Below are 25,606 nucleotides of genomic sequence, written 5' to 3' on the forward strand. Positions count from 1 at the left end.
CTGAGCACTGCTCTGGCCTCATGTATTCTGCTTACATAAAGTGACACTAAAAAATGGTCACATGAAAACTGCTACTGCATTTATAACAAAATCTCCTACGTAAACACTCATCAAAAATTTTTCTTTTATAAGTGCCAGGAAAACCTTTACTTATGGAATTGTTACACCTTATTCTCTAGGACAAGGCTGACAATTTCACTGATTGAGTATTCTTTTTCTATAACTTTCAAGATTGGCATCTCAACATTACAAACTTGTGTAGACCCTATAGCCTCCATATCAATTTTCTAACTTTCTGTTCAATTTAACTTTCAATCTATATTTTTCCTGTTTATATTCTTATCTATTAATAGTTTTCTACTTTGATATATGGATTCTTACAAGTCACTGCAATTCACCAGAAAACAAAGTAGCATTTGAACGAATAAATGGATGGATAGGTGGATGGATGGATGGATGTCTTGCCTGGAAACTGGTTATTTTCTGCTGCTCATGGGAAAGGACACAGATCTACGAAAACAGGACTTGGGGGAGTTCCCTGCCTTTTCAGCCTAGAAATAAGTGCCCATACACCAGCTACAGAAAAGGCTATTGGTGGAAGAATGACCTTTCAAACAAGTCAGGGAAGGCCGTGTTCTGGAAGCACAACTTGTCTCCTTTTAATTCTGATATGATTCTAGGTAACTTGCACAAGGATGTTCTCTCTTAGGTAGATATATATTTCTGCCCTTTTGATCTATTGCAATATATTGTTAATTTATGATCTAGTGATTTCTTTTCTCCCAGAAATTTATCCTAAAGAAATAAAAATGGATGGATAGAACTATTAAAAGCCTGAGCTCTGGAGCTAGGCAGCCTGAGTTCAAATTCAGCTACTCCACTTACTAGTGGTGTGACTCTGAGAAAGTTACTTAACTATTCAGTACCTCGGTTTTCTTATGTGCAAAATGCTGATAACAGTACACACATCATAGGATTTTTATGAGGATTAAGTAAGTTGATACACGTAAAGCTTTCAAAGCAATATACGGCACATACTAAGCATTCAATAAAATTGTTATTATCTTAAAAAATGAGGGGCCATCCTGGTGGCATGGTAGTTAGGTTAGTGGGCTCTGCTTCAGTGGCCTGCGGTTGGCAGGTTTGATCCCAGACGTGGACCTACACACTGTTCATCAAGCCATGCTGTGGTGGCATCCCATATACAAAACAGAGGAAGATTGGCACGGGTGTTAGCTCAGGGACAATCTTCCTCAAGCGAAAAAGAGGAAGATTGGCAACAGAGGTTAGCTCAGGGCCAATCTTCCTCACCAAAAAAAAGGAAGAAAGAAAAAGAAAAAGGGAGAAATAAAAAGTAATGTTTTCACATCATTGCTTATAATACAAAAACACTGACAATAACTTAAATGTTCATTACTAGCGTGTCGATTAAAAAAAAGATGCTGTAGAAAGATATTGTTATGGAAAGAGTCCATTTATACTTGTAGCTTAAAGAAGTACATTGAAATATATAACATGATCCTCCCCTCCCCTTTTTAAAAAATGTGCGCACAGACACAGAGACACACAATCTTGGTGGTCATATATCAAAATGTAAATAATTATTTAGGGTTGCAAAGATAGCAGGATTATACGTAACTTTTATTTTATTCTTTTACATACTTGTACTTTCTAAATTTTTTATGTTACTTTTTCAAATACATATACATACATACATATAAAAATATAGATATACATATACAATTTACAAATAAACTCTGTACACCCTTAATCTGCCTCTATTTTTCTCCATAGCTCCTACCACCAAATGACAGATTACGTATCTGTATATTTGGTTTTTGTTTATCACCCTCCCCCCCTCCCCCCCCCCCCCCCCGCGGGAAAACAGAGACTTTGTTTTGCTCCTTGCAGAACACTGGTCCACGAGACACTCTGTAAATATTTGCTGAATTAATTAATGGACTAACCTCTCTTCTTGTTGGTTCTCTCCTTGTTACACATTTTCAAAAGAAACTTATTTAGCAACTTTGGCCCAGCCTAACTGAACTGTGATGCAGTAAAAAGAACAACAGCCTGAGAAGTGAAGATTGGATTTTAGGCTTGATTTAGCCACTAACAAGCTGTGAGATTCTTGGCGCTCGACTGCCATCTCAGGGCTGGTTTTATTCCACTCAAAATGAAGAAGCAGAACTAGAAGATTCCTAAAAGTCCTTCTAGCACTACCAATCTGTGATTACTCTGTAAACTATTTCTTTATTTAGGTTAAAGGGAGAGAAGGAACCAATACACCACCATAGGCCAAATGTGACAAGTGAAATAGTATGGAGCTGGCTTAATCTTGAAAGAACCAACCAGGAATGAAGGGTGTTCACTGGTGTTGAAGTGTTTGCAAGAACTGATGAGAAACAGAAAGACAGAAAGAACGTGTTTAGTAAAGAAGCAGAATTTCTTCTGTAGTAGCTCCTGATTCCTCCTGTCCTTGACCATATCCTCATTGTCCTCCTATGAGTTTCCTTTTCTTTCCTTTCGGGCCTGACCACATAAACCCACATTCTCCATTGTTCTGTAATTCTCACCTCTCTCCTCAAACATTTGGGACAACACCTCCATGGACACACTCCTTGACAGCACGTACATGTAATGCCACAAGCCAAGCTCTACTCACTAGAGAGGAGAGACAAACCTTGACTTCCCCTGTCCTTTCTCCTAGGAAAAATGGACTGGATGACAGAGACGCAACACTCCTTCAACTGGAACCTTCAGATTGGGCCCCAATTCTGTGAACTCACCATCACCTGTGGCCCTAGGGTGGCCTTTTGTAGATTTTAACAAGGGCTGCTGGAAACTGAGAAAGGCAGGAATACGCAAGAGGAACCCACGGCGACAATTACTCAGTGTTCCTGCAGAGACTCCAAAAACTGTCTCAAAAACAAGGGTCACAAGTTGAAATTCACTTAGCATCCACTCCTCAGAAAAAAGAATACAAAGTAACTAACTTTGTTTTAGGCGGTACTATGTTGCAAAAAGCATGAAATTTCGGGTAAAACTGCGTTGAATTTGAATACTACCTCCATTTACTAGCTGTGTGATTTGAAGCAGGTAACTTACATCTCTGTAAAACGATGGGGATACTTACATCACACAGGAACTTTGGTAGATAAATGCCATACTCTCTTAAAAGCGCTTACGGTGCCTGGTCCTGGCTATACTGATTCTCCGCCTCGCTGCCTTGAAGGGGTTTACTGCCGTCTGAGTCAAAAGGCTCCTGAATGTGGGGAGGTACAGTTCAACGCACAGGGCTCCCTACGCGGAAAACACTGCTTACAACCCAGCCCCGCACACGGGCGCGCCGCACCCCAGCCAGACCAGGGCTGCACACCAGGGCAGCGCAGCCCTGCCCTGACTCGGCTTTCTCTGAGCCAAATGCCCCGCACATGGGGGTCATCTACAATTCTAGTTCCTTCACTTGAACCAACAAGCCGGTCTTTGCCCTTCAACTGTTCCCTAAGCCCTTCAGCATCAGCAGCTATCAGCCCCCAAGCAGGCAGACCCACGCAGAACACTCTAGGATCGCCCCACTGCGCGTGTGCGGAAGTAACACTCCACCCAGATTTCCCAGGGTCCTCCGGGGAAGGCCACCTGAGACTACATTTCCCATGAGGCTCGTAGAGCTTATGCCCGGAAGGCGTCAGGGGTTTCCTTTTCATCTAGTGGAGATTTCTAGTTTAGTGTCGCTTGGCTTCATGAGGAGCTCTAGTCTTATGGAAGGGAAACGTGTAGTTTGCACTTATTAATATAGATATGACATATAGAAAACATATGCCATAGAGACATGGCAAATAGAAAACATTAAAACCATGATTAAATGTGTTTTCTTTCATTTTCTTTTTTTAAAAAAATTAAATTCACTTCAGTAACACGGGAATAACATAAATATATCTTAACTGTAAATAATACAAAAATATAGATTGTGTAAAATTTACACAAATTTAAGCCTGTTAAATAGGCTTTTTGTTTCAGACAGCCTAGTAATGAATATGTTTCGAAGTTTTATTACCGGGCTGGCCTGGTGGCTAGTGTTTAACTTCTCATGCTCTGCCTTGGTAGCCTAGGGTTCACGGGTTCAGATCCCAGGCGTGGACATTACACACCACTCATCAAGCAATGCTGTGGCAGCGTCCCATATACAAAGTAGAAGATTGGCACCAATGTTAGCTCAGGGCCAATCTTCCTCACACACTCACAAAGTTTTATTACAATCCGCTGTAAGTGAACAGCGGGAGGCCAGTTTCAACTTTCACTCAAAGGAAACATGTAGGAAAAGAGAAGGGTTATGTAATCATTGCTGGCCAGCTACAGAAAGGAGAATGTATCCTTTTTGTACAACTAGGTGGGTGGAAAACTAGTTTCTAGAACAAATATTAATCCTATTAAAGTCGTTTAAAAATTGCTTATTAGGAATGATAATTTTTCCCAGAAGGAAGTCATGAATTATAGCATGCAAAAAAATTACTTTCCCAGACCAGGTTTGGGACAATTTCCCTCTTACAGGGTTCTTCTAGACCCTCTGTCTCCCTGCCCCCCCCCAACCTTTTTTTTTTTAATGTGTATATACTGTCAGGCTTTATGGTAGGCACATATCTAATATTCATTCAACAAAAACATGTTGACTGAGTTCCTGTTAGGTACCAGGCATTGTTTTTGGTGTGCAGTAGTGAACAAAATAGACAAAAATACCTGCCCTCGTGGAGCTAATGTTCTATCTTATTAGATACTGATAAATGCTATGGAGAAAAACAGCACAATAAAAGAGGATAGGAAGTAATGGAGGGTTACAATCTTAAATAGAGTAGGCAAGGAAAGCCTCATTTAGAAGGAATTTAAGCCAAGATTTGAAGGCAATGAAGTTGCAAACTCATACCAGATGAAAAAGAGTTTTAGGTAGAGGAAACAACTAGAACAAAGACCTGAGGCAGAAGGTACCAAACGTGTTTAAAGAACAGCAAGGAGGGCCATGTGCTTGGAGATGGGAGTACAATAGAGAGGTAAGGAGGGGTGAGGGCCCAGACTGTGGAGGGCCTAATAATCAGTGTAGGGACTTTGGCTTTTCCTCTGAGAGACAATAGAAGCCACTGAAGAACTTTGAGCAGAGTGGCTTGATCTGACTCAAGGTTTTTTTAATTTTTTTTTTTTTTTGAGGAAGATTAGCCCTGAGCTGCCAATCCTCCTCCTTCCATGCTAATCTTCCTCCACTTTATATGTGGGATGCCTACCACAGCATGGCTTGCCGAGCAGTGCCATGTCCGCACGTGGGATCCAAACCAGCAAACCCCGGGTGGCCGAAGCTGAACGTGCACACTTCACGGTTGTGCCTCCGGGCCGGCGCCTAACTCAAGTTTTAATTAGACCACTTTGGCTGCTGTGTGGAGAATAAACTAGAGGGGAGCAAGGGGGCAACCAGTTAGGAGGTTATTTGAATAATCAAGAAGTGAGATGATGGTGGCTTGGACCAAATCATAGCAGAAGTAGTGAGAAGTAATTGAATTCAAAGTCTAACTTGAAGGCAGAGTCTATAGGATTTATCGTGGATTGTATGTATGCTATGAGAGAAAAGGGGGATTCAATGGTGATTCCCAAGTTTTGGGTCTGAGCGAGTGAAAGGATGGAAGTGCCATCAGCTGAGATGGAGAAAACTGTAGGAGCACAACCAGGGAGAGAGGGACATCAGGACCTCAGTTTTGAACATGTTGAGTTTGAGATGCTACTAGAGACATCTAAGTGGTGAAATTGGGCAAATATGCTTGAATTCAGAGGAGATATCCACGATAAATAAATTTAGGAGTTATCATGAGATAGATAGATTTTAAAACCATCAGACAGGGGATGGCCTGGTGGCACAGCAGTTAAGTTCATATGTTCCACTTTGGTGGCCTGGGGTTCATCGGTTCCGATCCTGAGTGCGGACATGGCACCGCTTGTCAAGCCATGCTGTGGCAGGCGTCCCATGTATAAAGTAGAGGAAGATGGGCATGGATGTTAGCTCAGGGCCAGTCTTCCTCAGCAAACAGAGGAGGATTGGCAGCAGATGTTAGCTCAGGGCTAATCTTCCTCAAAAAATATTTAAAAAAATAAAAAAATTTTTTTAAATAAAATAAAACAAAACCATCAGACAGATGAGGTTACTAATTAAAGGGGTATAAAAAGAGAATAGGTCTGAGGAGTGAGCCCTGGTATATTTCCAAGTTAAAAGGTTGTAAAGATGAGAAGAAATCAGCAAAGAGACTGAAAGGAAAGATCAGTGAACCTAGGAGGAGAAGCAGCAGAGTATGAACTTTATAAGCCAAGTGAAAAAAAGTGCTTCAGAGAAGGGAGCAATACATTCTGTCTAAAACTCTTGATAATTAAGACTGACAACATATTTTTTGGTGTGGAAATTAGAATTTATTGGTGACCTTGGTAAGAACAGTTTCAGTGGAGTGGTGTGGGGAAAAGCCTGTTTGGGGCGGTTTGAAGAGACCGTGGCCTGAAAAGTCTAGATTGGGGGAATTTCAATAGGACAAAGAGCTGGTTTCTTTGGCAAAAAAAATTTCAAGAGGGAAAGAAAAGATGGAAGGAAACCTACAGATTAACAGAGATTTAGAGTTAAAAATTAGCATTCTAGTGAAAGTTTGATGAGAAACAGAATATTATTTCCCCTGCTAATGACTCAATTACAAAGGGAAAAATAGTAATTTTACAATGGAGAAAACTGGTGGTTGCCACCTTAACCAAGTGATCAAAGTTAAAATCACCAATAATGAGACAAATTGACATTGTGTCTCCTGACATGAAACGATGAGAACAATATCACTTGTGTGACGTACTTATGTGATATACTTGCCAAAAATGCATGACTTGAATCTAATCATGAGGAAAGATCAGACCAGCCAAAACAGAGAGACATTCTACAAAATAACTAGCTATACTCTTCAGAAATATGAATGTCGTGAAAGAGGTTGAGAGGCTGAGTGCCGGACGCCGTCCTGCAACCGCTGCAGCCCAGTGACACAGTCGGGGCACACGAAGCAGGGGAGTTGCAAAGCCACCCTGGCAGGAACGGCCGAGGGTCCTCCCTGCTCAATCTGCTGTCACCACTTGCTGTATTGGCTCTCTTCATGACGCTTGTGCTTCCCCAGGGGAATCTGCTGGGAAAGGTGAATCCCACTGTAATAGACAAGAAAGACCCTCTTCTGACTAACACTCCTTCAACATCCCCAGGGCCCTGCCGAAGAAAGAGGGTTAAAGGGTCAGATGTCTCAGTGTGGGAGTTCTATAAGAGGATGTGGGGACCTGTATGTGCCTGGTCTAGACGTACCTTGGCTCACCTTTGCCCCAAGGCTTGTTCCGTCCTCCAGCATAACCCGAGTCTCGCCCCCTGCAAAGAATACTGTAGAGATCTATAAATATTAACTGCACTTACCCAGAAAATGAAAAGAACAGCTCTTTCCCAAGACTGAATAAGGGAAGTAACCTTTAGAGACTGCTGATGACCCAAATAAATTAAGGAAGTAAAATGATATCATGGGGAAAAATCAAGCTACTTCAGGGGAGAAAATAGCTGTACCCCAGATGCTTATGTAATCCTCAAAATATATATAAACGCATGCTTGACAATAAAGACTTCAGACTTGCTTCCACCAACTTGGTGTGCAGTCTCATTCCCTTCGCCGACGCCGTTCATCCCTCAGGAACCTGGACTCTGTTGGAGCTGGACTCTGGCAGCTGAGGAATTGTTCCAGATTAAAGCATTCTGAAGAGGGTCTGGCCAGGTGGCACAGTGGTTAAGTTCGCATGTTCTGCTTCCGCGGCCCGGGGTTCACTGGTTCGGATCCCAGGTGCGGACATGGCACCGCTTGGCAAGCCATGCTGTGGTAGGCGTCCCACGTATAAAAAAGTAGAGGAAGATGGGCACGGATGTTAGCTCAGGGCCAGTCTTCCTCAGCAAAAAGAGGAGGACTGGCAGTAGTTAGCTCAGGGCTAATCTTCCTCAAAACAAAAGAGAAAGAGGGCACTTTGAAGTGATCTTTGTACAGAGTAACAAAAAGAAAGAATATCTCAAGATATGACAAACTCTTAGAGGTGGGAAAAAATCAAAGGATTTCTCACTTAGATTGTGCATGGCTGTTACAGCACAGAGCACAAATAGACTAGGGAGTTCTGGGAATCTGAGATGTTCTGATGGAGCTGAGTATAGTTTGGTTTGCTTCTTACCAAAATCTTGTACAGCCTAAGACGATGAGGTCAGCAACAAAAGGTCTCCAGGGGGCAGTTTATATTTGTCCAGTACTGGAAATATAGTTTAACTTATTCTACTATACTCCTTCTTTCATTTAAGGAAAGGAACAAATTAATTTATGGAACCCAGACCAGATGCCTCCTGATATATTACAAAACTCCCTTATTATTTTTTTATTGAGGTCACATTGATTTGTAACGTTATATACATTTCAAGTGTATATCATATTCCGATTTCTGTATAGACTGCATCATGTTCTCCACCAAAAGTCTAGTCACCATCCGGCACTGTACAAATGTGCCCCTTTACCCTTTCACCTTACTCCTGCCCCCTTCTCCTCTGGGAACCACCAATCTGGTCTCCATATCTTGGTGTCTGTCTGTAACAAACTCCCTTGTCCTATTCCCTTGTTCCTAGAGGAGACCATTGCACACCTCTTCCTACCTTGGCGTCCACAGCTGTTCTTTCAAGGGGACCTCACATCATGCTGGTAATACTGGAGCCCTTTGCTCCCTCCTAAAATGTGTCCTCTTCCTGTAGTCTTAAGTAGTTCGGAGTTTCTCAGATGAGAAGCACGAGCATGGGAAGGGAAGATAGGATGGGAATGGTAACCGCTAAGTAGGGGGAAATGAGGATTTCATGTAGGAAATGAGAGAAAACTGTTGAGCTGAAAAAATGCAAGTCCTGTGACTATAAATACCTGAAGAGTTTCTGCGCGGCCGGCAAACTGATTCTGAAGACAATTCCAAAAGAAGGTTTCAGCAACTGTTGGAATGACTGAAGTGAAAGTAGCATCCTAAAATAGCCTCCTAAAATAACTTGGGAAGTGTTAAAGAAAAAAGATATTCCATGACACTTGTTAAAGATGGTAACACAGACCTTATTCAGGACCATCACAATAGGTATAGGGACCACTGCAATGGAATTTTAGTGGAGGAGACAGATTGGGCTCAACTCCAAATACAGCACGAGCAAGTGAGAATGTACAGCCAAGGAGCAGGGTCAGGGGTCAGCGGATGGAAAATCACTAAGAGGAAACCTCAGGGGTAAGGGGGGTTCTGGCTAAATCAAGCTAAGAAATTCCTGCTGAAGACAAGCCAGAGTGGTCAGACATCACCTGGATGGTGGAGGATGAGGAACTGAGCAGACATCGAGGGTTGGGGGTTCTCACTAAAACTAAATTTTACAGGGAGGCGCACAGATGGGCCCGGGAGAAGGTTGAGGAGCCTGACTAAAGTTTGGTCAAGCAAAGATTCTTTGTCAGTAGACAAGATTTAATTTAGATCCTTAAGTTCTGGTATGCTTGTTCAAAAAAGCGCTATCCTTTATTTATAATCACTACTCAACATTACTCTTCAAAAAATAGCTAATGCAGGAAAAACAATACAACATAGTTGTAACTGAGCTTAAACTTGAAGAGGCTTGATTTCTGAATTTAGGGTCAAGCTGTTTTGTCACCAGTCAAGGAGAGGCATAAAGGTTTTTTGACATTATCAAGGAATACTGTGGACAGCGATAAAAAGTCTAGCTTAAATAATGGATGGTTCATCCTTTTAAGGGAGAATGTAGAACTTAAAAAATGTCGCATTCCAGGGTCCGGCCCCATGGTCCAGTAGTTAAGTTCACTTGCTCTGCTTCAGCAGCCTGGGGTTTGCCAGTTCAGATCCTGGGCACAGACCTACACACCACTCATCAAGCTATCCTGTGGCAGCATCCCACACAGAGGAACTAGAATGTCTTGCAACTAGGATATATGACTATGTACTGGGGTTTGGGGGAGAAAAAAATAAAAGAGGCAGATTGGCAACAGATGTTAGCTCAGGGCCAATCTCAAAAAAAAAAAAAAAAAAAAAAGTCACATTCCAAAGGGAAGTTGCTAAACAGAAAAGCTTGCTCTTTGTAACTTGATTAATGCTGACTATGCTGTCACGTGGAAAATTCCAGGCAGTCCTAGGAGCTAAACCTGTATCAATTTCTTACAAAAAAACAAAAAAAAGACCCCAAAACTTGCTCCCTGAAAGCTGAAAGTATCATGACACCACTTTACTAAAATCAAATACAGATGATGCCCCAGTTAAATGCTACTTGAATTACTCTTACATCTTATGTAGATACACCAACGAAAAAGAACAGGAATATTTGAGTGCAAATGTTTTATTTACATGCTTAAATACTTCTTTTCCTCAATGCATACTTACTGTCATACAGAAATCAACTGCTTTTTCTCTCTCAATTGGCATCTTGTTATATTTTTTGTTTTGGTGTTTACATATATAGGAGAACATTTTTAGAATGAGTTTTACTACATATTAAACCATTTCTTCACTTGCATATTATTGTTAGGACTGGAAGAAAAAAATGATGATATTGACTGTAGAAACTTAATAGATATAATGTATAAACATATTTTATACTCAGATTTGTATAATCTGTTATAAAAATAAAAAATCAGGGATGGTAAATTTAGTTTCACTGATTCCTTGATTAAGTTATGCTTCCTTTCCAAGCTCTATGCTCTATTACTGATAATTTAATGTTTTCTGTGATCTTTTCTGTAAAAACTTTATCAATTCCAGAACATGACTGGCATTATTTTTTATGGGAATCTACTCTTCCAAATTCATTCAAATTGATGGATCTTTCCTCACCGTGAATTCTCTATTTAATAAGATTTAATTAATATTTAAGGCTTTCTCATATTCATAAAGTGAATATTATGTATGAATTTTCTGATGGACAATAAGATTTGACTTCTGGGAAAATGCTTTCCCACATTTGTTACATTCATAAGGCTTTTCTCCTGTGTGAGTTATCTGATGTCTAAGGAGATGTGACTTCTTGATGAAGGCTTTGCCACACTCAATACATCCATAAGGTTTCTCTCCTGTATGAATCCTCTGATGGGTAACAAGCACAGATGTGTTGCCAAAGGCTTTGCCACATACAATACATCGGTAGGGTTTCTCTCCTGTATGAAATCTAGAATGTTTATAAAGGGACGAACTGTACCTGAAGGTTTTCCCACATTCCTTACATGCAAATGAGTTCTCGAGTGTATGAGATTTCACATGTTGAGTAAAGGAGGAGTTCCAAGTGAAGGATTTCCCGCACTGACGACATTCATAGGGTTTCTCTCCAGTGTGAAGTCTCTGGTGGACCACCAGTTGTGCTTTATGCATAAACGCTTTCCCACAATCATTGCACACAAAGGGTCTCTCTCCATTATGAATTTTCTGATGAGTTGCAAGGTGTGCCTTCCTGCTATAGGCTTTCCCACAGTCATTGCATTCAAAGGGTTTTTTCCTTGTATGATTTTTTTCATGTCTAATGAAATGAAACTTCTTTTTGAAGGCTTTCCCACATTCACTGCATTCATAAGAGTTTTCGCCAGTATAACTTCTATTATAATGAAGTAAGTCTAGAGTAGGTTGCAAACTCTTCCCATATGATTTACATTTATATGATTTTTTTCTTGTAGGATTAAGACTTGTGCTCATATTATAACCGTGGACTCTCTCCATAGCCAGAATTTTATTGAATGTGAACAAAACTGAATTCAAAAAGTTGTCTTTGCTTTCCTGGTTCTTCTCTGATTCATCAACAAGTGGGTAGTCAGCTTCTAAAAAGAAGTACAATAAAACATTCCTAGTTAATTTTTTCCATCAATGTGTTATGGAAAGAAACTTTCAATCTAGTCTTTCATTCTGAAACAAAGCCTGTATTGGCCTTGCTCCTAAGCTTTAAGAATAAAACTGCTAAAGAGGAAATGGGAGCAGATAAATGGCAATAATGAGAACAGATGGCTTCACTTGTGACCTGTGGAAAGACAGTAAAATAGGCACAAGGTACAGTGAGTAGGGTACAAAGGAAGTCAAAAGGTTGCTCAACAAGGGTACACAGTTAGCTCACAGAACGAAGACAGCCCATGGAGATCTGAATAATGGATAGGGTAACCAGGGAAACAAGAGACAAGGGGGTTGAGGGAAAATATCAGAGGACAGACTAGATTTGGAGGAGGCAGATCAGAATCAGAGTCCTCACTACCTAATTCCTATCCTGGCAGGATAGCTCCCTATTCCCCTCATTCACATCTCTTTTTGCTCTTAATCACCTGGCACAATGTCCGTTCCCTTCAGGAGCATTCTTACATTTTCAGCCCTCTAAAACTCCATCCAAACCACAGCTGAAACATGTCTGTAGACAGGGCTCCAACTCTACCACAGCTGGGTTCATTCTTACATGTGCTTGTGAGCCCAGGCACACAACTGTCCAGCAGGTCATTCCAAGGCAAGTCATCCTTAGCCCGGGCACAAATTCTGTCTGCTTGCTATCATTTTTATTCTAGCTAGCTTTCTATATATGACAACTATTTGTCATATTTGTATTTGACAAGTACTGTTCTTACATCCTCTTTCAATCTGCCTAACAAACTAGTCCCCAGAAGGCTGCTTTGCTCCTGAAGTCACATTTTTTCACTATCTTCAAAATCCTATAAATCCCAAATCCACTGCTCCATTAAAAGAGAAAGAAATTTGGGAGACAGGGTTATAATTTCCTACTCCTGAGTTTCCTGCCATGTGGAGTGTTGGTACAAGCCCCCAGACTCCTGCTCCCTGCCTCATCCTTCTCTGTGAAGCCGGAAGGAATAGTGAGCTATACAGCCCTTAGTATACATTTCTTTATAGAGTGGTTCTAAATAAGAGGATTTGGAGTCTGTCTTCTTTCTTTTCCACTTCCACCAATGGGAAGCAGCATCCTGTGTTACCTCTCCCAACAATAACCAACTGAAAAATCCGGGGTAATCATCCCAGTGAATAAAATTATGCAAAATAATGCATTTACTCATGGTGTCTAAGCATGCATTCCACCAGTCCTCAACAAATACCTTCTGTTCCACAGATTCTAGACTAAATAATTACAATATTTTGCTCATGTTCCTTCCCCACCTTAATTTCCCCTCCCTCATCCCCTCTCATCCTATTCTTTATACTCTTTAGGGAGGAGCCAGTGTTCTCAAAAAAAGACTTCCAACCTTTGCATACTTTGAACTTTAAGCTCCATTTTCTCTGAACTTCTAGTCACCACTGCTACCTAAACCATTCATTTTGACAATTAACTAGAACAAAACTACAATGCTATTGTGCATTGAACAAATGTGCCAAACTTCTCAAATTTTAAGGTATTTTATATGGCTATGTTTTGCCTTTTCAACTACAATTTGCACACCTGGAAAATGGAAATGGGTTTTTTTTTTTCACTTTCTTTGAATCCTTCTCAGGAAACATTAAGAAGCTTTGATGGATGAAAGAATAAGAAACATCCCCACAATGTCTAACTTTACAACAAGGAATTAATGAAATGTTCATTGAATGCCCATTATGTGCTCAGCAATGGTGTAAAGGAAAAAATGATACAGGACTTCCTCTTCAAAGTGTTACCACAAGAAAACATGCCTTAAAAGCTACAAGGTTTTAAAAAAAAATCTAAGATAGTATACATCAAGTTTTCATGACAGAGCCATAATAGAGTTGGGATGGCAGTTCAAACAAGGTAGAGATTAATCTAGGCTGGAGTTACCATGAAAGAGGAGAAAACTGAATTCAGACTTAATAGATGCCAATATTAGTTAGGTGGAGCCCCCCAGAAACAAAAGGACTGATGAAGAAAAGAAAATAGTGTATAGAGGACACTAAAAGAGCCCAACTGCCATGGAATAGGGAAAAGATGGACAATTCTGGATAAACAAAATGGGATCACATTAAAGAGGGCCTTAAAAAGCCATTTAAATATTACAATACAGCTTATAAAGGAGTGACTTACGTTTATTTGTCAGAAGAGTGACAAGAAAAATGAAATAATTTGGATAAACCTTATGAGAACATCTAAGATAAACCAGAAAATAGAAGTGGCAATATAGGAACACAAATAGCCTAGACACCATATCAGGAGTTAGAATTCATTTGGTTTACGTCAGTAGATGTTAGGATCCCAGGGAATCTCCAGTACTCTTAAGTGGTGTCTTAATCATTTGAAACATATTTCTTTTATGGGCTCTATGGAAAGGGAAAATTTTATTTTGACTCAGTCTGAGATAAACTAACAGTTGACATCATAGGCATTAAGTCACAATAATATCTAATGAGAAACTCTCAAGAGGGAATAAACCTAATCGCTTACCACAGAGATTCTGAGATTGCAAAGCAGTGGGCCAGTCAACATCCTTTATTGTAATGTAAAGATGAAAGTGAAGGCTGAAGAATATTAAAAATTGGTTACTATGAAAAAACAGAGAATAAGGCCAGGTTGGGTACAATTATAGGAATGGAAAGATGGCGAGGCAAAGATGCCAGAGATGGCATAAAACAAATAACCTGAGACTTTAGACTGATGAAGTTTCTGAGGGAGCTCCTGTGGAGAGAAGCTCAGAACATGGAAGAGAAGGCAAGAGGCAAAAGATGAATAAGTAGGAGGAAAGGGTGAGGGCAGATTAGCAAGGAACCAATGCAAATAAAGTTAGAGAATTATTACCAAGTGAAGCAGAAAGATGCACCAGAAGGTAGATACCACAAGTTAGCAGGGGGACTAAAGATGAGTATGGTCGGGTACACAGGTGGGGTATATGATATAAGAAAAGGAAAGAGTTTAAAAAAAAAGGAAAATAATTAGAGCATAATGTTACTAAAACTTTTGAAATAACAACTAAGAAATACTGGACACTTACCACCTGCCAACTATTTGAAGGGCTTTGCATGTATTAGCTCATATAATCTTTACAAGAAACCTGAGGTAAGGATTAATATTATCCCTATTTTATAAATAAAGTAGTGCTACAAAATAATTAGGTTAGACAATGACTGGTAGAGTAAGACTTCAAATCCACACAATCTGACTACATTGTAAGAACTAACTGTATGGAAAAGATCTGCGGTCACGTGGAGGAGGGAAGAATGAGGATTGCAGGAATTAAGAGAACAAAGCAAGGACCTCGCTGAAACAGGCAGTGCGAGGAGCCAGAGGAGAGAGGAGAGGCACATCCCTCAACACGAGAGCTGAGCAAAGAGAAAGAGCAGCTGTGTGGTGACAGTGAAACGGAAGGTGTCATTTGGGGAGATGATGATGCTATGTCAAGTGTACCCAGTCCCTTCCAAAGGTGTGTGGCTTTTAAGAGGTGCTTCCTGAAAAGTATTTCCAAGCTGCCTGTGGCTCACTGACCCACTGGCATCTCAATTCCAAAGACTCCACCTGCCTGGTTCCCCCACTCACCTGGACAGCTCCAACGTGGGCTCTCTCCCTCTCCCATCTGCGCCTCTTGTCCCTGCTCCACCTTGAAGATCACTTTAGTTTTGGTAACTGGATCCCCTGTTCATGGGAAACAACACAGAACTGGAGGCAAAGTGCTAGGGACAAACAACTACCTCACAATTCAGGGCTGCCTCCTTGAGTCTCAGGGCCTGTAAACGACAACAAACGGGCCTTAGAACAGAAAAGACCCTTCTCCTCCATTTGGGAGGGAGAAGCATAAACAGACTATCTGATCCCTAAAGCAGATTAAGAATCTCTGCCCACTAAAACTCAGGACCAAACTTATTAATGTTTCAGAACGGTCACAGCCTTCACAAGTCTTAAAGGAAGGGCCCTATTAATACATTCTGAGTTACACGGAAAAGCTACCACCCACTGTCCTTACCCACTGAGACGAGGTTTCTAAAGTTCTCCAGCATCACATCCCAATACAAGGTTCTCTGATCACAGTCAAGCAGCTGCCACTCCTCTGGGGTGAAGTCCACAGCCACATCCTGGAATGTCACTGATCCCTGTAACAGCACATTGATCTTCAAACTAAAGTGTGCATCATTTGGGGACTTGCAAGAGAATCATGGCAGCCTCTTATGATCATATCATATTCATTGTTGAGGTTTCAGAAAGTTACATATGATAAGTACTGTATGCTTTATTCAGAGATATACTTTTTGAGAGAAACAAAAATCTTTTTTTCTTTTTTTAATTTTTATTTTTTTCAGATGTACATTATGCTGAGTGAAATAAGTCAGAGGGAGAAAGTCAAATACCATATGATCTCACTCATAAGTAGAAGATAAAAACTACAAAAAAAAAAAACCAAACACATAGCATTGGAGATTGGACTGGTGGTTACCATTGGGGAAGGGGGGAGGGGGGAGGGCAAAAGGGGTGATTAGGCTCACATGTGAGGGGATGCACTATAATTAGTGTTCGGGTGGTGAACAAGATGTAATGTATACATAAACAAAAATCTTATTAGAAATATTCAACTAGTGCCAGGACAACAACTGGATATCCACATGCAAAAGAATGAAGTTGGACCCCCTCTCCCCTACACCCCTCACGTCTTATATAAAAACGAACTAAAAATGGATCAGAGATCTAAATGTAAGAGCTAAACCACAAAATTCTTAGAAGAAGACATAGGAGTAAATCTTTGTGACCTTAGATTATTACGCAGTGGTTTCTTAGATGTGACAGAAGTATAAGTGACAAAACCAAAAAAAGATAAACTGGAATCCATCAAAATTTAAAAATTTTGTGGTTCAAAGGACACCATCAAGAAAGTGAAAAGACAACCCACAGAATGGGAAGAAATATTTGCAAATCATGTATCTGATAAGAGATTTGTATGTAGAATTCAAAAAGAACTCTTACAAAACAACAATAAAAAGACAACTCAACTTAAATATGGGCAAAGGATTTGAACAGACATTTCTCCAAAGACATCCATGGTCCACAAGCACACAAAAAGATACTCAACATCATTAGTCATTAGTAAAATGCAAATCAAAACCACAATGAGATCATCTCTTCACATCCACTAGGATGACTAAAATCAAAGACAGACAATGACATGTTTTTGGCAAGGATGTGGAGAAAATGGAATTCTCATACATTGCTGGTGGGATTGTAAAATGGTGCAGCAACTATGGAAAACAGTTTGGCAGTTCCTTAAAATGTTAAACGTAGAGTTACCATATGATCCAGCAATATGTACAGACCCAAGAGAAGTGAAAACATATGTTCACAAAAAAAACCTGTACACAAATGTTCATAGCAGAATTATTCATAATAGTCAAAAAGTGGAAACAGTATGGTTATCTATCAACAGATGAGTAGAATAACAAAATGAAGTATATCCATGTGATGCCATATCATTTGGGAATAAAAAGGAATCTACAACATAGATGACTCTTGAAAAACTGTGCTGCGTCAGTCAAAAGATTACATATTGTATGGTTTCATTTGTATGAAATGTTCAGAACAGGCAAATCCATAGAAACAGAAAGTAAATTAGGGCTGAGGAGGGGAGGAATTGGGAGTGACCACTTACAGGTGTGGGGTTTCTTTTGAGGGTAATGGAAATGTTTTGAAATTAGATAGCGGTGATGGTTTCACAATTTAGTGAATATACTAAAAACCACTCAATTGTATACACTTTAAATGTGTCAATTTGTAATATATGAATTATTACATATTCTCAATATATGTATATTGAGTAAAAACTCATTATTTTAAAATACTGCTTATATGTTCTTCATTCATTCACTCATGAAATATTTAATGAGGACCTACTAGATACTATAACAGTGATACAAAAATAATTAAAATCATGTTTAATTAACTTAAACTGAAATTTAAAAAGCTTGTGGCTACATGTCTATCACAAAGAGATAGTTAAGACCACATAGAGCAGGGGTCAGCAAACTACAACCTATGGGCTGTCCTCCTGTTTTTGTAACTACAATGCTCCTGGAACATAGTTACACCCATTCCTTTACTTCAGCTACAAGGGCAGAGTTGAGTAGTTGCCACAGAGGCTATATAGTCTTTAAGCCTAAAATATTTACTATCTGGCCGTTTAAAAAGTTAAGAGACTAGGTAGGGTTTATCCCACGAATACAGAGTTCAATATTGGAAAATGTATTAGAAGTTCTCTAAACTGCTATATTAAAGAAGATAAATGATTTTATTGACAGCTATAAAAAAAAGGATATGAGGAAAAAAGTTCCCAATTTATGAAAACAATCTTCACAAGCTAAATATCCTTAACTTGATTAAAAACGAAACCAAAAAACAACTATATACCAGAATACAAGAGGAAACAGTGAAACACTGGAAGCATTCCCATTAAAATTGGAAGAAAAAAGATTCTAGCCAGCAATTACATTCAAAATTATAGTCCATTGCAATAAGACAAGAAAAAAAAATGGAGACTTACATATTGGGCAGTAAGAAACAAAATTCCATTTGAAGAGTATACGATTGTCTACCTAGAAAATCTACAATCAACTGAAAAATTCTTTGACTTAATAAGAGTTCTGTAAGTTGACATAAAGTCAAATAGATAAATTCATACTTTCCTATACACCAGAATAGTCAATTAAAAAATATAATGAAAAAAGATCCATCCCATTCTCATCAACTTAAATCATATGTAAGAACAAACATTATAAGAAATTTACAAGAGTTACAATAATAAACCTATAAAAATGCAATGAAGGTTATAAGGAAAATTGAATAAATGGAGGATTCATTACTGAAAAGTTACGAATTCTCTCCAAATTAATCTAAAAGTGTAATGCAATCACAATAAAATATCTAATACACTCTTTTATGGACCTTGACAAACTGATTTTAAAATTCACATGGAAGAGAAAATGCTCAAGACTAGCTGGATACTCTGGAAAAGGTACCAGGTTTACTTATGGATGAACATTAAACAGGCTATGTAGGTGGACTTACAAATTGAGTTCATACAGTGCTGCTTGGCACCGTGTTCTCTGCTTGCTCTAGGGAACACTCAAAGTCATAGGAAATCTGATGTTACATTTATCACAGGGTCGTTGCTGTGAATGTTATTTCTAACATTATCTCTATGAAAACCCATTATAAGATATTTTCTTCAGAGAATTATGCCAGGAAAAACTTTACCTATTTGGGGAATTGTTTTCCTTTCGCCTCACAGACAATGCCAATACTTTAACTTGTTGGCTATCCATTTTCTATGATCACCAGAAAGACTGAGTACACATACACAGCTCAAATTTATTCCAACTACGTACACACCTTATGACCTGGCTATCAACTTATCAACTTTCTAAATTCCCTTTTGGATCTGATCTAGTCAATCTACATTTTCCCTGAGTGTACCTTTCCTTTTTATGTGGATTTTCCAGAGATTTGAATGACTGAATAAACGGATATCTTACCTGGAAGTTGATCATTTTCTGAAGCTCTTGCACAGAGATCTATGAAAGTACAAATAGGGAAAAAAATAGAAACACATTAAAATCCAGGACTGCAATGTAGAACTCTGCTCCATCAGAACAGAATCACCCACATTGCAGCCTCAGAAAATGCCACCTAGTGGGAGAATGACATTTCTAACAAGTCAGAACAGTCCATATGTTATAAGCACTGATCTCTACTTGTGATCCTCTTTTGAATATATAGAGTTTAGATAAGGATATTGTACATTTCTGTCCTACTGATCTTACAGCAAGTTGGTAACCTTTGAACCAGTCCTCTTTTTTCCTCCCAGAAATCTACCTTAAGAAAATAATAATGAATCAGTTAAAAGACTAACTAAAAGCCTGATCTCTGAAGCTCACTATCTCTAGAAGTCATTCCATGGGGCCAGCCCGGTGGCTCACCGGTTAAGTGTGCACATTCTGCTTTGGTGGCCTGGGGTTCGCTGGTTCGGATCCCGGGTGCGGACATGGTACTGCTTGGCAAGCCATGCTGTAGCAGGCGTCCCACATACAAAGCAGAGGAAGACGGGCATGGATGTTAGCTCAGGGCTAATTTTCCTCAGCAAAAAGAGGAGGATTGGCAGCAGATGTTAGCTCAGGGCTAATCTTCCTCAAAATAAATATATAGAAGTCATTCCTGCCTGTCTTTCTCTGGTCTCTCCTCTGAAGCTGGGGTAAGAGATCTCAAACTAGGTTGAGCTTTCTTGAGAAGGCTGGACCCAGGAACCCAGGAACATTTTTTTTTGTTTTTTTAACTCGAAGCCTTCAGTTTTGACTCCAAATCTGTTTCTCTCTCTCTCTGGGAACTCACCATCTCCTTGAGGCCAGTCTGGGCTTTTTGACATTCTAACCAGCAGTGCTGGGGCCCTAGAAAGGCTAAAATGAACAAGAGGGACTCACAGCTTTATTTACACGGTCTCCACGGAAAGATCGGTAGAACAAGAGACTCTTTAAAAAAAAGTAACAAAGCGAAATTTACACAGCATTCATTGCTCAAATATTTCAAAAGGAGAATAAATCCAATTCCGTTTTTTGCAGAGTGCTCTTGCAAAACAGAAGGAAATTAAGAGAAAACTCATCTAGGTTTCAATCTCAGCTCTTTTACTTACTAAGCTGTGTGAGTCTAGACAAGTAACTTCACCTCTCAGCTTCAGTTAATTCATACGCAAAACGAAGACATTTACTTCAGATGATTCAGATGTGAGAATGCCCTAAGAAGAGTGCCTAGCAGTTTCTCTAGAAATGCTTTCCTTCCAGATCGCTTGAAATGGTTTATTATTTCCTGTTGTCTGGTGGGGCCAACGGTGCTCCTGTAACCAGGAAAGGTACAGTTTGAAGCACAGACTCCTACAGATTCACCTGTGCCTACAAGGGCAGGGACGCAAACTGAGCCCGCCCCAGCCCCACCTGGGATCTGAGAACCCACGAATGGCAGGCGGAGCTGTGCTCTTGCTTTCTCTGAATCACTCCAGAACCGGACAGACCCACACATGAAAACACGAAGTCATCGCACGTGGGGGTTGTGAAGTTTTATCCTCGGTTGAGTATGCCAAAAAACTGGTCCCTGTCTTTCTCTCCGCCCTTCCCTTACGTCCCCCGAGTCCGGCAGAATCCTACCTGAGAACTTTCACCGCCAGGCTCCCAGCTCGGGCTCTAAGCCTGAGACCAGGCTACAGAGACGTCCCAGAGAGACTCCGCGAGTAACCCCCGTTCTCACTGCACTGAGCGCTGGTTTGAAGATTACAGAACACCAGCTACCGCCCCACTGCGCGTGTGCGGAAGTAATTACCCACCCAGAGTTCCCAGGCTCCCCTGCTGCGCAGGCCATCAACCGGAGACTACATTTCCCATAAGGCCGGTGGAGCTCGTTTACGGAAGGCGTCAGATGCTTCTCCCTCTTTTGGGGGAGATTCCTGGGTTGGTGTTTCCGGGGCTGCTTTGAGAGCCACGGTCGTTTTCGAAAGGGAGGTGTTAATATCATTTTCGTTTAAAAAGATAGACAACAGAAAATCTAAATCAGCTGTTTGCTAAGAGAATAATTTTCCCTTACTCAGTTTAGTTTCTTCTAGCAATGCACTAGCTTAGGCCAGGGAGATGAAGAGGACCCAACAAAGACTGAGAAGGCTTAATCCGTGAGGTAAATGGAGAAGTAGGAACGTTTGGATGTGCAAAATCAAGGGAAGACAATATTTCAAGAAGGAAGTGATCCACTGCGTTAAATGCTGCTGATGGGTCAAGAAGGATGAGAACTAAGAATTGACCATTGGATTTAGCAATGTCGAGGTTGTTGCAACATGCCATTTTGGCGTAGTAGTGGAAGTCTGATAAAGTCTGGTAAGAGTGGGATGGAAGAATGGGAGGAGAGGGAGTGGAAAAAACATATATAGACAGTACTTTTAAGAAGTTTTGCTTTTTTAAGATGAGCAGAAAAATAATGCTGCTGTTGCATTTGGATTTGGGGTCCAGAATTTTTTTTAAGATGGAAGAAATTACAGTGTGTTTGCACCCTAATTAAAATCATACAGAAAGGGGGGAAATTGACAATACAGGAGAGACAGGACAGTTGCAGGAAGAAAAGTTCTTGAGGAGAGAAGGAATGGAATTCAGTACACAATCGGAAGGCTCAGTTCTACATTAGAGATGAACAATTCATCCATTGAAATAAAAGAGGAGGCAGAGTTTATAGGTACAGATGCAGATAGGTGGACAGATTTGGTGGGACAATGAGGATGGCCTCTTCTGAGTGCTTTTGTTTTCTTGGTGAAATGGGAAGCTGAAAGTGAAGATAAAGAGAAGGTATTGGAGGTTTGAGGAGAGAAAAAATAAATACTGTATTACATTGATGCTAATGCACACTTTTCATATTTCAACATGTGTGTGATTGCTATCTTAGAAATGATGGCATGCCATAGTTTAATTGGCAGCATTTTTGTCTTTCTTAGTAGTACAAAAAATAATAATGTATTTTATAATCAATGGCATTTGACATTCTAATGTTAGTTATTTAGGAATATGGGAGAGTGAATGGATTAAGGAAATGTAGTCCTATTGCCTGACAATTAGGAGTCCACTTGATACTAGTGGTCATTGACTTTACTGGCATTTCCAATCTATGTCATAAAGTCATGTTTTTATATCTCATCTTTAAAAAATCCTTTCTTGACCTATAGCCCACTTGAGCAATTGCTCCATTTCCTAACTTTCCTTCATAGAAAAATATTTTTGAAGAGTTGCCTCTTGTTGCTGCCTACATTTTCTCACCTCCATTTCTCTCCTCAGTCAACTTTAATTGGCTTCTTGACCCTGACTACTGTCCTGAAACTACTCCTGTCAAGGTATCAATGGAATTCCAGTTGAATAATTAAACAGACTCGCTCTGTTTTCATCATATTTGACCTCAAAAGCATTCAACAAAATTGAGATACTTCCTTATCTTGGTTTCTAGAACATCTCACAAAAGGTAGTTTCTCCCACCTCATGAAGACTACTTCTCTATTTCCTTTACTGAATACTCTTCCTCTGTTCCACCTCCAAAAGTTGGAATACTCATAGGTTTGGCCTTGGGTCTTTTCTTTTGAAGCTTTTCTCTAAATGATCTCCTTTGGTCCCATAGCTTTAAATATGATTTACATGACTATGGCTTACAAATCTCTATCTCCAGCCTTCACCTCTCCCCAAACTTCAAGCCCCAATTCCTTATGCCTACCTGAAGTCTTCCCTTGGATATCTAAAAGCCACCTCTAATGTCACATGTCCACACCAAACTCTTAATTCCTGCCCTCCCAATCTAGCATTTCTCCTAGTTCAACAAATGTACCATCATCCACCTAGTTACTCAAGTGAAAATTTAGGAGCCATCCTTGAGTTCTCTTGTTCCTTTTCCTTTCTTTGTCTCATAGTATGTATATTTTATGAGGGTATATATATATATATTTTTTTTTTGTTAGTTTTTGTTTTTGTGATATTGTGAATGATAAGAAATATATTTTGTCTTCATCCTCATTTCTAGTTCAGAGGTCCTAAAACTCTTGGAATTTTTTAAGTGATGAGAGTGATAATACTGTTTTTTGTTATGTGAATGAGGTGACTTTTGGACTGCACCTAAGAATGGGGGCTGAGTGCCAGGAGAACCAACCATGTGATTAGAGGGTTGGAACTTTCAGTCCCCACCCCCACTCCTGACCTCTGGAAGGAGGAGGGGATAGAGGCTGAATCAATGGCCAATGATTTAATCACTTGGACCTACGTAATGAAGCCTCCATAAAACCCAAAAGGATGGCATTCAGAGCGCTTCTGAGTTGGTGAACAAGTGGAGATGCAGGGAGAGTGGTTCACCTAGAGAGGGCATGGAACCTCCAAGCCATTTCTCCATACCTTGCCCTATGCTTCTGTTCCATCTGGCTGTTCTTGAGTTATATCCTTTTATAATAAGCTAGTAATCTAGTAAGTAAAATGTTTCTGAGTTCTGTGAGCTGATCTAGCAAATTAATCAAACTCGAGGGGGTCGTTGGAACCTCCAATCTATAGCCAGTAGGTCAGAAGCACAGGAGACAACCTGGACTTGCAATTCGTGTCTGAAGGGGAGTGGGAGGGGAAGTGTTGTAGGATTGAGCCCTTAACCAGTGGGATCTGACACTATTACCAGGTAGATAATGTCAGAATTGAGTTGAATTGTAGGACACTCAGCTGTTGTTGGAGAATTGCTTGGTGGTGGGGAAAAGACTGACACACTGGAATTGGTGTGAGTAGAATCTTAGTTTTATTCATGACTATATCTCCAGAGCCTGGCACATTATAGATGCTAAGTAAATATTTGTGAATACTGAATAAATGTGAAATTGTCTATAGTTTCATCTCCATAAATGCATCATGGAACTTGTCTAGCTCAGGGTCTTGAATCTGTAGATCAATTTGGAGAGAACTGATATCTTAAAAATATTGCTTTCCAATTCATGTGCATGGTATATCTACTCATTTATTTAGGGTTGCTTTAATTTCTCTCATCAGTGTTTTCTAGTTTTCAGTGTACAACCCTTGCATATTTCTTGGTCAGATTTATCCCTAAGTATTTCATATTTTTTATGATATTATAAATTGTATTTTTAAATTTACATTTCTGATTGTTTGTGACTATGTAGAAATACAATTTGTTTTTTAATGTTGATCTAGTAGCTTTTTAAAGATTTCCACAGGATTTTCTACGTAGACAATCATACTCTCTGCAAATAAAAAGTTTTATTTCTTCCTTTTCAATCTGGATACCTTTTATCAATTTTCTTTGACTTATTGCACTGGCTCTATCCACCACTACAATGATGAATAGAAATAGTGACAGGGGATGTAATTGCCTTTTTCCTGAACTTAGGGGAAAAACATTGTCTTTCACCACTAAGTATGATGTCAGCTGTAGGTTTTTTATAGTTGCCTTTCATGAGGTTGAAGGAATTCCCTTTCAGTTCTAGTTTTCCAAGAGTTTACTGAAGAATGAATGGTGTCTTTTGTGAAATTCTTTTTTTTTTTTCATTTATTGAGATTATCATATGGCTTTTCATTTTTGGTATATTAATATGGTGAATTACACTGATTGATTTTTTTTAATGTCAAGCCAATCTTGCATACCTGGAATAAACCTCACTTGCCTGTGGTGTATTGTCCTTTTAATATATTGTCAGATTCTATTTGCTAAATTTTATTTAAAATCTTTGCATCTGTGTTCATGGGGTACACTGGTCTGTAGTTTTCTTTTCTTGTAATATTCTCATAATATTTGGTTTTGGTATCAAAGTAATGCTGGCATAATAGAATGAGTAGGGAAGTTTCCTTCCTCTTCCGTTTTCTGGAAGTTTGTATAGACTTTAGTATTATTTCTTCCTTTTTTGGGGGGGGGGGGGGAGATTAGCTCTGAGCTAACATCTGCTGCCAATCCTCCTCTTTTTGCCAAGGAAGACTGGCCCTGAGCTAACATCCATGCCCATCTTCCTCTACTTTATATGGGGGATGCCTGCTACAGTGTGGCTTGACAAGTGGTACATAGGTCCGCACCTGGGATCCA

The 25,606-nt window shown here is 39.7% G+C and overlaps 1 protein-coding gene and 1 long non-coding RNA gene across 6 annotated transcripts in view; both read right to left on the bottom strand.

The window, feature by feature from the left end:
* Positions 1–1,881: 1,881 nt before the first annotated feature.
* LOC138919982 (uncharacterized) lies at positions 1,882–3,579 on the bottom strand. The gene is made up of 3 exons (XR_011430562.1): positions 3,137–3,579; positions 2,790–2,900; positions 1,882–2,395 (listed from the first exon to the last, which is right to left on the bottom strand). It is a non-coding gene; the product is annotated as an uncharacterized lncRNA (long non-coding RNA).
* A 6,834-nt stretch (positions 3,580–10,413) lies between these two features.
* The window catches only part of ZNF684 (zinc finger protein 684), a 39,237-nt gene continuing 24,044 nt past the window's right edge, over positions 10,414–25,606 (bottom strand). The window contains exons 1-6 of one of the 5 annotated variants that reach the window (XM_070260342.1): positions 21,172–21,358; positions 19,957–20,044; positions 19,513–19,551; positions 15,963–16,089; positions 15,539–15,634; positions 10,414–11,894 (exon numbers count right to left, since the gene is read on the bottom strand). In XM_070260342.1, the coding sequence (XP_070116443.1) occupies positions 10,990–11,894; positions 15,539–15,634; positions 15,963–16,089; positions 19,513–19,527 (1,143 nt within the window). In that variant the 5' untranslated portion in view covers positions 19,528–19,551; positions 19,957–20,044; positions 21,172–21,358 and the 3' untranslated portion in view covers positions 10,414–10,989. Of the gene's footprint in view, positions 11,895–15,538; positions 15,727–15,962; positions 16,090–19,512; positions 19,552–19,956; positions 20,865–21,171; positions 21,359–25,606 lie in introns of those variants that run through there. The other 4 variants (XM_070260343.1, XM_014737540.3, XM_001497981.7 and 1 more) reach the window with 4 other exon arrangements.

The sequence above is a fragment of the Equus caballus genome, chromosome 2 (genome assembly GCF_041296265.1).
Source record: "Equus caballus isolate H_3958 breed thoroughbred chromosome 2, TB-T2T, whole genome shotgun sequence".
NCBI lineage: Eukaryota > Metazoa > Chordata > Mammalia > Perissodactyla > Equidae > Equus > Equus caballus.